At 46.5% G+C, this 16,831-nt stretch overlaps 1 protein-coding gene across 4 annotated transcripts in view; it reads right to left on the reverse strand.

Moving 5' to 3' along the window:
- The window catches only part of LOC149467463 (transient receptor potential cation channel subfamily M member 2-like), a 249,266-nt gene that overhangs the window by 160,391 nt on the left and 72,044 nt on the right, over positions 1-16,831 (reverse strand). For all 4 annotated transcript variants that reach the window (XR_016311927.1, XM_089671622.1, XM_089671619.1 and 1 more), the window contains exons 4-8: positions 16,590-16,755; positions 16,273-16,453; positions 13,514-13,674; positions 1,306-1,486; positions 42-97 (exon numbers count right to left, since the gene is read on the reverse strand). Coding sequence is in view for 3 of the 4 variants with exons in the window: in XM_089671622.1 (XP_089527748.1) it covers positions 42-97; positions 1,306-1,486; positions 13,514-13,674; positions 16,273-16,453; positions 16,590-16,755 (745 nt within the window). In the remaining variant the exon portion in view is untranslated. The remainder of the gene's footprint in view (positions 1-41; positions 98-1,305; positions 1,487-13,513; positions 13,675-16,272; positions 16,454-16,589; positions 16,756-16,831) is intronic.

Raw genomic sequence — 16,831 nt, forward strand, 5'->3', positions numbered from 1 at the left:
ATATGGAAATTATAGACCTGACTGGGCATTTGTGAACTCACATCCAACGTTCCGGGACCTCCTTCCAGCACCACACACACTGTTTTAATGGCTGTTTCTGAGATAAAGAAAGAAAATAACATACAAATACATCTCAGTTGATTGTGGGATGGATACATCCTACTGCTGCTTTCACAATTAGACAGTCTGTGAGCACATTGTATATAAATGTGTTCTGAGCTTTCAACATTTCAATATCTGGTGGATGCTAGAGAGTTAAAATATATCTAATGCCAAAACATTTTTTTTTTTAGTGGATAGGGAATGTTTGAAATTATACTTGTTTTTTTTCTGTGTCTCATTTTCCTTCAATTCCTGTACCAGAGACACAACAGGTATAGATGACCACTGTCTTGTGTTTGCCAGGGAGGGGGATTGCCCATTTAGCTGGCACGAATACCAGTGTCTCCATTCAAAATTTCCTCTCAATCCCTGTTCTGCCTGTCCAACCCCTATTTACGGCTGTAAAATTCTTAATTTCCTATCACTTTCTGTTCTGAGACAATGATCAGTATAACAACAAAGGTGGTGAATCTCCCCAGCAAGGACACAGAGTGCAAAAAAGGACCTAACCAGCCCCTACTAAAAAAAACAGTTGGGCTTTGGATACACTTTAAGCCAACTAATGGCTTCTTATATCCATCAGGGGCAATATAGTTGAGATTTATGTGGCTGAGAGAGGAATCTGCAGACTTGCCAAGGTGTGCTATCATGAATGGCACCCCTCTCCTTTCTGCCTGGAGATTTCAACAGGATAAAAAACACAATAAGGAAGGTAGGAACAGAACAAGGAACTTTGAGGGAGGCCTCACTCCGGGACCGTTCAGTAGAAAAGAAGCCATGGAGTCATTAGACTCTACCTATCAATACAATTTAGTTTAGTTTTGCTAGTAGACTAACACTTTAATACTGGGAGTAAGGTCTCTTCTGGAAGGCCCTCATGATATGCCCCTCTACAATACAATGGTAAGACTGGATAATTCTGACTAGTTGACCTTCAAGCAGGGGTGACTGACAACTCATGGGACCTCCGGGCAATAGGGGATCATGGGGCCCCTGTGTCCTTGCCCAAACTCAAAAAAGCCTATGAAAAAGGTACCAGGGGCATCTCATGGTGCCCCCTACTGACCCCGGGCCCCGTTTCCAAATGGTCAGTCCGCCCCTGCCGTCAAGGCACCAATCCATCCAATCTCTTCCATTTCTCATTATTGTGTCACTACATCTTCCTGTTTTGACAACTAAACTTGCATGCCATCTCCCCCTCACCTCCTCTGTGCATTGTCTGTTCAGAGATAAATTTCTCAAGACGAGTTCTCAGTGGGATTTCCACCCCATAGCGTCCATGTGTCCCATCATCCACCAGTATGAAGTGTGTGTGGTTGTTGTCCAAACAACACAGTGCCCCCTGCGATCCTACATCCATGGGGTACAAGGCAGGAGCTCCCCCCTACAGACAAATTAACATAAAAAGAAGTATATTAATGCGGTTACACATATTTTTTCTCTGTTTAGAAGCTTTGTTCCTTACATGTGACACAAGGAGGGTTAATGAATTGCCTGCAATGCTGAGCAGCAGTGATAAGTTTAGGGAAGGCTATAAACAATGTTCATCTATAGAGTTTCCTCTCCACATTGGGGGCTGCCATTTTGGGTATAATATGTACGCTGGCCAGATGGTGACTGGTGGATAGAGGGCACAGATGAAGGGGATATGGAGTGTTTTGCATTTTGGAATAACAAGGGCTTGCTTGGAGGAACTGAGACTTGTGAGAAATGTATTTCCAGGAAATACTGAGCCTGTTTTACAGATTTGCTCTGTGACTACAGGAAAGAAAAGGAAGGTCTGATCCCAAGTTTGAGTATATGTGGTGAGGACATTGTGGAAGACATACCATGCTGCAGGCTGAATGTTTTCTGTACATGCTGAAAAAGTTTTTATAAAGAAAATGAATAAGCGAGCGCTAACAGTCTGTCAGCTGCTAAACACCAAAGGTACCAAAACCTCTAGAAATCAATAATATACAGCAGTGTGTAGCGCTAAAATAACCAGATCAAAGAATATTATGAAATCAGTGGAACTTGAAGACATCAAAATCCAATATATAAATAGCATAAATAGCATAAGACACGTGTTGTCATAAAAAATACCTCAAATGAATCAGTTAAAAGATGGATAAAACATAATAAAGCACAGTAACATATAAAGTGATAAAACATTGCTCTTTGGCTTGGTTGCAATAAATTACCCCCTTTATAAACGATATCACGCTATTGGCCTCCTCTTTTTGGGGCTCCCTGGGAGCTTTAACTATCCACAGAACTGGGGCCCCTACCAGCCTGCCCAAATTTGTGCACCTACTCTCAAGCATTAAAGTAAAACTAGTTGATAGAATTAAACATATATTTATTAGTACTTTGAATAAAATCAATTTTAAATAATAAAAAACGTGCCATAAATCAAAGACTGATAAACATGACGGGCACATTACAGGGGTGATCAGGAGGGCACAATACTGGGATCAGGAGGGCAAAGTACAGGTACTAGGATGCTGCCCGGAACACAGCCATTCTGGGATAGCTTAGTAAAAATCGTGACTGTCCTGGCAAATCTGGGACAACTGGCAAGTATGATTCAATACACGATTATTATGGGCCCCCATGCATCTGGGGGTGCCCATGCATTAAGATGGCCCTGATAGAAAGCACAAATCCTGGGAGGAGCCGAAGCTGGCATGAGGATTTTGAAGAAGAGGTTGTGCATTGCAGAACAGGTCAGACAGCAAAATTCATAGCTGAGCTGCTTATAAGAGATTTCAGGGGAGGGCATAGCAGCCCACTAAGTATAAATATATTAAATGTCCACTGCCATAGGGTAGTACAATGTGCAGAATCTGCTGGCTGCCAAATGATGGTTCAATGTGCAATGTGAAACAGGACTGTGCAGAGCATAGGATTTGTTGGGGTTCCGGACACAAATATCATGTGGCAAGGGTTACTGCACTCCGGCTTTGGAACAGTTAAAAGTGAACTCCTTTCAGGATCTTGTTTGTTAGCAGTAGCTGGTGCTGGGGTAACTGGAGAACTGGGGGCAGCACAGAGGCTAAGTGATTAGCACTTCTATCTAGCAGTATTAGGGTTGTCAGTTTGCTGCCATGGTGCCAACCATGGCACTACCTTCCTGGAGTTTGCATGCTGTTGGATTTTTAGACACATATAATACTTCTTCTAGTGTCTTGAGGCTCTCCCTGTGTCTGCATGGGTTTCCTCCCACCACCAAAGACATAATGGTAGGTTGTCTCCTATCTAAATTGGTCCTATGTGTATGAATGTGAGTTAGAGACCTTAGATTTTAAGTTCCTTGTGGACAGGGACTGATGTGAATGTCCTTACAGGATGTCTTCAACTTACAAGCTGACCTCAATGCTCTGTGTAATTGGGCAACTATGTGGCAAATGAGGTTTAATGTTGATAAATGTAAGGTTCTGCACTTGGGGGCTAAGAATATGCATCATACATACTAGGGGGGTACAACTGGGGGAATCGATGGTGGAGAAGAATCTGGGGGTTCTGGTAGATCACAAGCTTAATAATGGCAGCAATGCCAATCTGCGGCTTCTAAAGCGATTAACATCCTCTCTTGTATTAAAAGAGGTATAGACTCCAGAGAGGGAGATATCATTTCCCCCGATACAAATCATTAGTAAGACCTCATCTGGAATATGCAGTTCAGTTTTGGGCACCAACTCACAAAAAGAACATTGGGGAACTGGAGAAAGTACAGAGAAGGGCAACCAAACTGATAAGAGGCATGGAGGAGATCATCTATGAGGAAAGATTAGAGGAACAGAATGTATTCTCTCTTGAGAAGAGGAGATTAAGGGGGGATATGATCTCCATGTATAATACATAAGGGGGGATAAGATCTCCATGTATAATACATAAGGGGGATATGAGCTCCATGTATAATACATAAGGGGGATATGATCTCCATGTATAATACATAAGGGGGGATATGATCTCCATGTATAATACATAAGGGGGGATAAGATCTCCATGTATAATACATAAGGGGGATATGAGCTCCATGTATAATACATAAGGGGGATATGATCTCCATGTATAATACATAAGGGGGGATATGATCTCCATGTATAATACATAAGGGGGAATATGATCTCCATGTATAATACATAAGGGGGGATATGATCTCCATGTATAATACATAAGGGGGATATGAGCTCCATGTATAATACATAAGGGGGGATATGATCTCCATGTATAATACATAAGGGGGGATATGATCTCCGTGTATAATACATAAGGGGGGATTTGATCACCATGTATAATACATAAGGGGGGATATGATCTCCATGTATAATACATAAGGGGGGATATGATCTCCATGTATAATACATAAGGGGGGATATGATCTCCATGTATAATACATAAGGGGGATATGATCTCCATGTAAAATACATAAGGGGGGATATGATCCCCATGTATAATACATAAGGGAGATATGATCTCCATGTATAATACATAAGAGGGGATATGATCTCCATGTATAATACATAAGGGGGGATATGATCTCCATGTGTAATACATAAGGGGGGATATGATCTCCATGTATAACACATAAGGGGGATATGATCTCCATGTATAATACATAAGGGGGGATATGATCTCCATGTATAATACATAAGGGGGATATGAGCTCCATGTATAATACATAAGGGGGATATGATCTCCATGTATAATACATAAGGGGAATATGATCTCCATGTATAATACATAAGGGGGGATATGATCTCCATGTATAATACATAAGGGGGGATATGATCTCCATGTATAATACATAAGGGGGATATGAGCTCCATGTATAATACATAAGGGGGATATGATCTCCATGTATAATACATAAGGGGGGATATGATCTCCATGTATAATACATAAGGGGGAATATGATATCCATGTATAATACATAAGGGGGATATGATCTCCATGTATAATACATAAGGGGGGATATGATCTCCATGTATAATACATAAGGGGGGATATGATCTCCATGTATAATACATAAGGGGGAATATGATCTCCATGTATAATACATAAGGGGGGATATGAGCTCCATGTATAATACATAAGGGGGGATATGATCTCCATGTATAATACATAAGGGGGGATATGATCTCCATGTATAATACATAAGGGGGGATATGATCTCCATGTATAATACATAAGGGGGGATATGATCTCCATGTATAATACATAAGGGGGATATGATCTCCATGTAAAATACATAAGGGGGGATATGATCCCCATATATAATACATAAGGGAGATATGATCTCCATGTATAATACATAAGAGGGGATATGATCTCCATGTATAATACATAAGGGGGGATATGATCTCCATGTGTAATACATAAGGGGGGATATGATCTCCATGTATAACACATAAGGGGGATATGATCTCCATGTATAATACATAAGGGGGGATATGATCTCCATGTATAATACATAAGGGGGATATGAGCTCCATGTATAATACATAAGGGGGATATGATCTCCATGTATAATACATAAGGGGAATATGATCTCCATGTATAATACATAAGGGGGGATATGATCTCCATGTATAATACATAAGGGGGGATATGATCTCCATGTATAATACATAAGGGGGATATGAGCTCCATGTATAATACATAAGGGGGATATGATCTCCATGTATAATACATAAGGGGGGATATGATCTCCATGTATAATACATAAGGGGGAATATGATATCCATGTATAATACATAAGGGGGATATGATCTCCATGTATAATACATAAGGGGGGATATGATCTCCATGTATAATACATAAGGGGGGATATGATCTCCATGTATAATACATAAGGGGGAATATGATCTCCATGTATAATACATAAGGGGGGATATGAGCTCCATGTATAATACATAAGGGGGGATATGATCTCCATGTATAATACATAAGGGGGGATATGATCTCCATGTATAATACATAAGGGGGGATATGATCTCCATGTATAATACATAAGGGGGGATATGATCTCCATGTATAATACATAAGGGGGATATGATCTCTATGTATAATACATAAGGGGGATATGATCTCCATGTATAATACATAAGGGGGAATATGATCTTCATGTATAATACATAAGGGGGGATAAGATCTCCATGTATAATACATAAGGGGGGATATGATCTCCATGTATAATACATAAAGGGGGATATGATCACCATGTATAATACATAAGGGGGGATATGATCTCCATGTATAATACATAAGGGGGATATGAGCTCCATGTATAATACATAAGGGGGGATATGATCTCCATGTATAATACATAAGGGGGGATATGATCTCCGTGTATAATACATAAGGGGGGATTTGATCACCATGTATAATACATAAGGGGGGATATGATCTCCATGTATAATACATAAGGGGGGATATGATCTCCATGTATAATACATAAGGGGGGATATGATCTCCATGTATAATACATAAGGGGGATATGATCTCCATGTAAAATACATAAGGGGGGATATGATCCCCATATATAATACATAAGGGAGATATGATCTCCATGTATAATACATAAGAGGGGATATGATCTCCATGTATAATACATAAGGGGGGATATGATCTCCATGTGTAATACATAAGGGGGGATATGATCTCCATGTATAACACATAAGGGGGATATGATCTCCATGTATAATACATAAGGGGGGATATGATCTCCATGTATAATACATAAGGGGGATATGAGCTCCATGTATAATACATAAGGGGGATATGATCTCCATGTATAATACATAAGGGGAATATGATCTCCATGTATAATACATAAGGGGGGATATGATCTCCATGTATAATACATAAGGGGGGATATGATCTCCATGTATAATACATAAGGGGGATATGAGCTCCATGTATAATACATAAGGGGGATATGATCTCCATGTATAATACATAAGGGGGGATATGATCTCCATGTATAATACATAAGGGGGAATATGATATCCATGTATAATACATAAGGGGGATATGATCTCCATGTATAATACATAAGGGGGGATATGATCTCCATGTATAATACATAAGGGGGGATATGATCTCCATGTATAATACATAAGGGGGAATATGATCTCCATGTATAATACATAAGGGGGGATATGAGCTCCATGTATAATACATAAGGGGGGATATGATCTCCATGTATAATACATAAGGGGGGATATGATCTCCATGTATAATACATAAGGGGGGATATGATCTCCATGTATAATACATAAGGGGGGATATGATCTCCATGTATAATACATAAGGGGGATATGATCTCTATGTATAATACATAAGGGGGATATGATCTCCATGTATAATACATAAGGGGGAATATGATCTTCATGTATAATACATAAGGGGGGATAAGATCTCCATGTATAATACATAAGGGGGGATATGATCTCCATGTATAATACATAAAGGGGGATATGATCACCATGTATAATACATAAGGGGGGATATGATCTCCATGTATAATACATAAGGGGGATATGAGCTCCATGTATAATACATAAGGGGGGATATGATCTCCATGTATAATACATAAGGGGGGATATGATCACCATGTATAATACATAAGGGGGGATATGATCACCATGTATAATACATAAGGGGAATATGATCTCCATGTATAATACATAAGGGGGATATGAGCTCCATGTATAATACATAAGGGGGGATATGATCTCCATGTATAATACATAAGGGGGATATGATCTTCATGTATAATACATAAGGGGGATATGATCTCCATGTATAATACATAAGGGGGGATATGATCACCATGTATAATACATAATTTATTTATTTATTGATTTTATCGAGTTTATATAGCGCCAAAGGGTTTGCTCAGCGCTGTACAATAGAGGGGGGGACAATACATGAAACAGTACAGTAACAACAAACAGCACACAAGGGGTAAGAGGGCCCTACTCTTTTGAGCTTACAATCTAGGAGAGAGGGGGTAGAAGTACAGGAAGAAATGGCTGTGGGGGATGGAGTGGTAGGAGGAGGGAAGGGCAGCGGCTGTTAGGTGAGGGTGGGGTAGGCTTCCCTGAAGAGGTGGGTTTTCAGGGAGCGCCTGAAGGTGAGGAGGGAAGGTGACAGTCTGATGGATTGGGGTAGTGAGTTCCAGAGGATGGGGGAGGACCTGGAGAAGTCTTGCAGTCGTGCGTGGGAGGAGGAAACCAGGGAGCAAGGTAGAAGGAGATCCTGTGAAGAGCGAAGGGTACGGGTAGGGTGGTACCTGGGAATCAGGTCGGTGAGGTAGTTAGGGGCAGTGCTGTGAATGGCCTTATAGGTCAGAGTGAGCAGTTTGAATTTAATGAGTTGGGCAATGGGGAGCCAGTGGAGGGAGAGGCAGAGGGGGGTGGCAGAGGTGGAGCGGCTGGTGAGGTGGATGAGTCTGGCCGCTGAGTTCAGGATGGTCTGAAGCGGGGAGAGCCTGCACTGGGGTAGGCCGGTGAGGAGGGAGTTGCAGTAGTCAAGGCGTGAGATAATCAGGGAGTGTACGAGTAGTTTAGTGGTGTCTGGGGTAAGGAAGGAGCGTATATTGGCGATGTTCCAGAGGTGGAGCCTGCATGTGTTTGTAAGTGATTTGACATGAGGTTGAAAGGAAAGGTTTGAGTCCAGAATGACGCCAAGGACCTTGGCTTGCTGGGCGGGATTGATGGTGGTGTTGTTGGTAGTGATGGAAAGGATGGGGGGGGGGGCGCGGGAAGGGGGAAAGACGAGAAGCTCGGTTTTGGAGAGGTTGAGCTTGAGGAAATGGAGCGACATCCAGTCAGAGATGTCGTTTAGGAGGTGAGTGATGCGGGCGGAGAATGTGGGGGTGAGGTGAGGGGTGGATAGGTAGATTTGAGTATCATCAGCGTAGAGGTGGTAATTGAAGCCGTGGGAGTGTATGAGTTTGCCAAGGGAGGAGGTGTAGATGAAGAAGAGAAGGGGTCCAAGGACAGAGCCCTGGGGGACCCCAACAGAGAGGGGGAGGGAAGGGGAGGTGGTACCGTTGTAGGAAACGCTGAAGGAGCGTTGGGATAGATAGGACGAGAACCAAGAGAGAGCGGTGTCTCTGATGCCAAGGGAGAGTAGTTTATTAAGGAGGAGGGGGTGGTCGACTGTGTCAAAGGCCGCGGAGAGGTCTAGGAGAAGGAGGACAGAGTAGTCGCCTTTGGCTTTGGCGGTTAGTAGATCGTTGGTGATTTTGAGGAGGGCAGTTTCGGTGGAGTGTAGGGGACGGAAGCCGGACTGTAGTGGGTCAAGGAGGTTGCTGTCAGTTAGGTGGGCGCTTAGGCGATCGTAGACCAAGCGCTCAAGGAGCTTGGAAGTGAGTTGCAGCAGGGAAATTGGTCTGAGGTTGTTGAGGTCAGTGGGGTCCAGGGAGGGCTTTTTGAGTATGGGGGTGATGTGCGCATGTTTTAGGGGGGAGGGGAAGACGCCAGTAGAGAGGGAGAGATTGAAGATGTGGGTAAGGGAGCGGATGAGGGAAGAGGGGGGTGACCGGAGGAGTTGAGAGGGGATAGGGTCCAGGGGGCAGGTAGTGAGGCGGGCTTCTGAGAAGACTCTGGTGACTTCCTGAGTGGTAGTAGGGCTGAAGGAGTGCAGTGATGGGGGGGTTACGGTAGGCAGGGCCTTGGGTGTGGTGGGGGCCAGTGCCGTTGCGAGGTCAGAGGAGGGGAGAGATGAGGGGGTGATGGAAGGGGGGAGGCTAGATGGGGAGGTAGATTGCAAGTTGACTATGTCCTTGCGGATTGCGTCAATCTTGTTGTGGAGATGAGTGGCAATCTCGTGGGCGGTAAGTGAGGTACTGAGTGGAGGAGGGGGGGGAGAGCAGGGAGTTGAAGGTGGAGAAGAGTCGGCGAGGGCAGGTGGAGAGGGTGTTAATCAGGTTAACGAAGTAGGCCTGCTTGGCGGCGTGGAGGGAGGAGGTGTAGGTGAGGAAGGCAGATTTGTAGAGGGAGAATGCATGAGGGGACCTGGTTTTGCGCCATAGTCTCTCCAGCGCACGACTGCGACGTTTGAGGCATTTAGTATGGTCGTTCTGCCATGGTTGGAGCGGTCTGGGTTTGATGTTGCGTGTGGTTAGGGGTGCCAGAGAGTCTAGGGTAGCTGATAGTGAGTCGTTGTACGCGGTGGTGGCTAGGTCAGGACATGACAGTGGAAGGATGCTGTCGTGTAAGCGGTCGCAGCCGAGTGGAGGGGGCCGGGTGCAGGTTGCGGCTGGTGATGGTTTGGCGCACTGGGGGGGGGGGGAGTTAGGGGAAGGGGAGATGGAGAACGTGAGGAGGTGGTGGTCGGAGAGAGGGAAGGGGGTGTTAGTGAAGTGGTTAAGGGTACAGAGGTGGGAGAAGACGAGGTCCAGGGTGTTCCCATTGATGTGGGTGGAGGATTGAGTGTATTGTGTGAGCGCGAAGGAGGAGGTTAGGTGGAGGAGTTGGGAGGTAGCTGGGGTGTTGTCGTTGATGGGGATGTTGAAGTCCCCGAGGATGATGGTCGGGAGCTCAGAGGAGAGGAAGAAGGGAAGCCAGGCGGCGAAGTCATCCAGGAAGCGGGCTATGGATCCGGGGGGCCTGTAGATCACTGCGATCCTTAGGGGGGTGGGTGAGAAGAGCCGGATGCAGTGAGCCTCGAAGGAGGAGAAGGTTAGGGAGGGGGGGTTAGGGAGGACCTGGAAGGTGCTCAGCGGTGATAGGGGCAAGCCGACACCACCACCTTTGTGACCGCTCAGTCTTGGTGAATGGGACCAGACAAGACCTCCATAGGAGAGTGCCGCAGGGGAGGTAGAGTCAGTGGCCTGTACCCAGGTTTCGGTGATGGCTAGGAGGTTGAGGGAGCGGGAGATAAAGAGGTCATGGATGGCAGTTAGTTTGTTGCAGACCGAACGGGCGTTCAGAAGTGCAACCGAGAGAGGGGGGATGGATGCGGGGAGGAGGTGCACAGGTATGAGGTTGAGGGGGTTGCGGTGGCTGGCGGGAGCAGGGGGGTCCCTGGAGGGGGGGTGAGGTGGTGAGGGGCCAGGGTTCGGGGAGATGTCCCCAGCAGATAGGAGAAGGAGAAGGGTGAGGAGGGTGGCATGGGAATGGGAGGTGCAGGAGCGTGTGGGTCTGGTAGTGGTGGCACAAGGGTCGACCGGGGAGTGGAGTACCAGGAGGAGGTGGTGAGTGCCGTAGTGGGGAGAGGGAAGAAGTGAAGGGGCAATGTAGAGCTGTTTTGGGGGGGTGGGCGGGTAGAGGGAGGCAATTTTTGGGATGGAGGAGAGGAAAACGAGGAGGAGAAGTGCAGGTGGCATGCTAGGGTGAGTGCAGTGCTGTTCGGGTAAGGGGAGGTGAAGGGATACGGGTCAGGGCGAGGTGATGTGGAGAGTCTGTATCACCGTGGAGGAGTCCACTAGAGTCCTTCTGTAGGGGGAGAGTGGGAGTAAAGGGCAGCAGCTGACTGGCTGCAATCTGTGGGTGCAGTATGCTGGCGTCCGAGGGGTCTTCAGTGGGTCCGGTGGATCGGCAAGTGGAGGGGTCGTAGGGTGCGATGTCTGGGGGTGTTGGTAGGCATGGCGTTTCGTGATGCTGGCGGCTCGGTGACTGGAGATTCGCTGGGTGGTCCGGGTCCGGGAGATTCGCTGGGCGACGTCTCGATTCGCTAGGTGGTCCGGGTGTTGGGTGTCCAGAGGTGGTAGCTGGGTGCCCGGTAGCTGGGTGCTGGGTGTCCAGGGGTTGTAGCTGGGTGCCCGGAAGCTGGGTGCCGGTAGCTGGGTGCTGGGTGTCCAGGGGTGGTAGCTGGGTGCCCGGTAGCTGGGTGCCCGGTAGCTGGGTGCTGGGTGTCCAGGGGTGGTAGCTGGGTGCCTGGTAGCTGGGTGCAGGGTGTCCAGGGGTGGGCCCAGAACCGATGTATGGGCTGGGCAGCGGAGCAGCGATCAGTGGGCCTGAGCTGGTTCCTGGTGGTCAGGGATGGACACAGGGCTAGTGAGGAGGGCCATGCGGAGGCTGGCAGGTCGGTGGGGATCGGTGGTGGCAGCTTACCCGTTCTGGTGGTGCTGCCGTGCAGGTATCCTGGGGTAGTCCTGGGCTGCTGTCAGCTTGGTGGTCCTTGCTAGGCTGATCTTTGGTGGGGTGGTTGTTGTCGCCTGGGGAGGACCACCCCGCTGTGTGTCAGAGGGCAGGAGCCGAGGGACGGAGCGGCGGCGCCGCGATTCGGCGGCGATGTCGAAAGTCGGCCCGCGAACTAATCGAGGCCGCGGCTTCGCCGGTTGCAGTAGGCCGCGATTTCGGAGGGGGCCAAAAATGCTCGGGACCCCTCCCGGATGCTTCACTAGGGGCCGCAGGTGTGTCGGGGCCCTCGTAGTGTCCGTTGCCGCCCGGATGGCAGCGGATTAGGCAGTGGGGCGACGGAGCTCTCTGATGGCATGTTGCTCCGTCGCCATCTTGACATCGGACATAAGGGGGGGATATGATCTCCAGGTATAATACATAAGGGGGGATATGATCTCCAGGTATAATACATAAGGGGGGATATGATCTCCATGTATAATACATAAGGGGGATATGATCTCCATGTATAATACATAAGGGGGATATGATCTCCATGTATAAATACATCAGTGGTTCATATAGTGAACTCGGCGTAGAGCTATTCACCCTGAGGTCACCACAGAGGACAAGGGGGCTCTCTTTATGTCTGGAGGAAAATAATCTCCAAACACGGAAAGGTTTCTTGACAGTAAGAGCTGTGAAAATGTGGAATAGACTCCCTCAAGAGTTGGTTGTGGCCAGCTCAGTGGATTGCTGTAGGAAAGTCCTGGATTCTTTCTTAGATACACAGAATATAACTGGATATAACATTTATAGGGAAAGTTGATCCAGGGAATATCCGATTGCCTCTCAGGGGATGAACTGGATGGACTTTTGTCTTTTTTCAGCCAGGCTAACTATGTAATATACTGCATAAGTTGCCAGTGCTTTATAAGTATCTGTAATAAATAAACCGTTAAATAAAGAAAAAGAAGTAAGCCACACTCCATTTAAAGTCCCTTGTATACTAGATTACAAGCCTGATGCACACACTGTTCCACCCTTTGTTGCAATCCCCAACGCCATTCATTCCATCCAGAGCTTATTCATATATATACTGCACTGTGTGTAAAGGCTAGTAGCTGCCATACACGAGCAGCATTGTGTCACAAGATTAACTCTCTTAAACTCCAGACTTTAATGGAAAATGATCTTCTAGGCTGAATAACAGATCTATAGCTTTCTCCTAATTCCTAAATCTTGTGCCTTGTTTTCCTTAAAAGAAAGGTCACAAAACATTCTGGCATTTAGTACAAAATATTTCTATGAAAAATATGTTCTATATGATGTAGAATATGTCTACTTCTTACCGCCTCACTGAGCAGTGATTTTCGGTTGTGGACGATGCCCCAGGTAGCAATGCCTATCAGGACAATCTCAGAGCCTTCTTCACCTCCACTGAAATTCCGTATGGCTTCACCTACGTGCTTCATGACCCCAGCATGAGACCCTCCAGTGATGATCCAGGCCCCTGTATGTAAGAAAGGGAGGAGAGATTGGCTATACAAAATATGGCTGCACTGTCTGTATTGTAACCCTCTCTGGTTAGCCATTTCATCATCCTCCTCCTTACTTAAACTACAAACAGTATATGAAAAGTACAAAAAATGGCCTCTGCCCCAGTCTATAACTGGCCTGCACAGCAAGGAGCACATAGAAGGACAACGCATGTCAAACAACAAAAGAGACAAATTCCTGGCTCAGCTTGCCAACCAGCCTGCAAACAAGTCGACTTAAAAACAGGGGTTTAGTTATGACACATTTTGTAAACACATGCGTAAGCTACAGAGCCTCTTCAGGGCACCCTGATATTCTGTAGTCGTAACTATACAAATTTTGAGAGCCCCCATAGTAGAGGCACATGTCTTTAACCCCTCGCCTACAGGGCACTTATACCCCCTTCCTGCCCAGGCCAATTTCCAGCTTTCAGCGCTGTTGCACTTTGAATGACAATTGCGCGGTCATGCAACACTGTACCCATATGAAATTTTTATCATTTATTTGTGACAGATAGAGATTTATTTTGGTGGTATTTAATCACCTCGGGGTTTTTTATTTTTTCTTGAACAAACCAAAAACCACTGAAAATTTCGAAAAAAAAAACTTTTTTCTTAGTTTTTGTTATAAAATTTTGTAAATAAGTGATTTTTCTCCTTCACTGATGTGCGCTAATGAGGCTGCAGTTATGGGCACTGATAGGCTGCACTGATGGACACTGATAGGTGGCACTGATGGGCACTGGTAGGTGGCACTGATGGGCATTGACAGGCATCACTGAGGGGCACTGAAAAGCGGCACTCATATATGGCAATGATAGGCGGCACTGATAGGCGGCACTGACTGGCACTGATAGGCGGCACTGACTGGCACTGTTAGGTGGCACTGACTGGCACTGTTATGTGGCACTGATAGGCAGCACTGACGGGCACTGATAGGTAGCACTGATGCACACTGATAGGCGGCACTGACTGGCACTGATAGGTGGCACTGATTGGCAGCACTGATAGGTGTCACTGACTGGCACTGATGGGTGACACTGAAAGGCAGCTAGCTCAGATGGGCACTGATATGTGGCATTGATGTGGCACTGATGGGCACTAGCAGCTGGTATGGATGAGCACAGAGCTGGCACTGTTGAACACTGACAGGTGGCGCTGCTGGGGCTACATAGATCATCAGGGCACACTGATCATCAGTGCTCTGATGATCTGTGTAGTTGTCCCCTCCGAGGAATGCCAATTACCGGCTCTCCTCTCCTCTCCTCTGTCAGCGTGACAGCTCGAGAGGAGAGAAATGCCGATAAGCAGAATTTCCCTGTTTACATGGGATCAGCTGTGATTGGACAGAGCTAATCACATGACCGAGCCGACATCTTGAGCTCTTTCCGTAGATCGGTGATCCGCTGTGTCCGAGGGACACAGCGCACCGCCAATCGCCACGCTGCGCGCTCCCGGAGCTGCGCATGCGTGGTGAGCATGGGAGGACGTCATATGATGTCCTACCAGAACGAAAGAACCACCTTGCGTTCATCATATTACTATATGGCGGGCGGGAGAAGGTTAATGGATAGACCAAGGGCAGGTGGACCTAAGGGAGCCCACCCCTCCTTTAAGGTACCAGAGCGCTCTGGACACCCAGCATGTAGCACAATGGCAGCTAAGGTGTCCAGTACGCCTCCTCTCCAACAACTCAACAGTACAAAAATGGCCACTGTCCCAGTCTATAACTGGCCTTCACAGCAAGGAGCACATGAAAGGGCAACACATATCAAACAACAAAAGAGAAAAATTCCTGGATGACTGAACGACTGAAGTAAGTTGGCAAGATGGTATTTTAATGATATAAATGGAGCGTTTCTAATGAGAGGAAACTATTGCTGTTTATTGTGAAACGGCAGGAATTTATTCTTTTAGACTTGAAAGGTACTTAGAGGTCTACTGAAGGCAGACAGTGTTGACCGAGGAATCCCTCCAGGTGAGTCATTGTGCTGTCAGTCCCTGCTGGGAGAAGACAGTGACTATTACTAGCAGGGGCGGACTGACAACTCATGGGGCCCCTGGGTAATAGGGGATCATGGGGCCCCTGTGTCCACGTCCACACTCAAACCACACCCAAAAAAGCCTATGAAAGGTACCAGGGGCATCTCATGGGGCCCCTACTGACACTGGGCCCTTGGGCAGTGCCCAAGTTCCCGAATGGTCAGTCCTCCCCTGATTACTAGTGAATATAGCAGCCGCTAGCAATAATTGCATGTAAAATTCGGCAGACTGGTTGTACCCAATGTCATCAATCAATCAACTTGGGTGCATTCCGCCTTCCCATACATGGTTTGAACCTCAACCAGTTTCTGCTGAACCAGCCGAGATTCAAACTGTCTATGGCTGACTTTAAGCATCAAGTTTTAACTCTGCTAGTGGCCATTTTATCTAACAAAAATAAACATTACCTACTTTCCTCAATAGCCACTGAAAATCATGATCATTAAAGTGTTTCGGCCAAGCATTACAAGTGAGGACAGCAGTGACAGTGAAGCACAAGGATGATGTGCTCATTGTAGAAGCCCCATTACCTGTGCTTCGTGCAGCCTTCACAAGGCCCCGGCTGAACTGGGTCTTCAGCCTTGGACTGATGTTGAAATTTTTGGCTCCTCCTGTCACAGATATGAGGAGACTTGGTACACGAAGCCCCCACTGCTCTGTCATCAGTTCAAACAATATGCTGGGCTGAGTGTCGGAGGATGCTCGCACATACTGTTGAGAAACAGAGCCTAAAGTAACTTATACAGCAAGATGTTTAAACCCAACTATTAAAATGATAAAATGTGGCCAACAGCAGTCTAGGCTTCCACAGCATACTGTAATGTCCTTCAACACCCAACAAGCATACCTTGGCCCAGGTCCTGGTGGTTCCTGTAAATGTCATGTCCCCATGTGCATCACTGGGGAATTCTTCGACAGTTTTCTGAGGGTCCCAATTGATTTCAGGTGGCCTATTGGGATTTGAGGTGTCATGAAAATGGGATTCTCTGGTGTAACCACATCCACAGGTCTCCCTAAGTGAGCAATAGAGCATCTATTAGACATGCAATTCGTTTCATTCCGAATTGAAATTCGGACAAAGTTGTAGTC

Source organism: Staurois parvus, unplaced genomic scaffold, assembly GCF_062004578.1.
Source record: "Staurois parvus isolate SC_StPar_1 unplaced genomic scaffold, SC_StPar_1.0 ptg000109l, whole genome shotgun sequence".
In the NCBI taxonomy this organism is placed as follows: Eukaryota; Metazoa; Chordata; class Amphibia; order Anura; family Ranidae; genus Staurois; species Staurois parvus.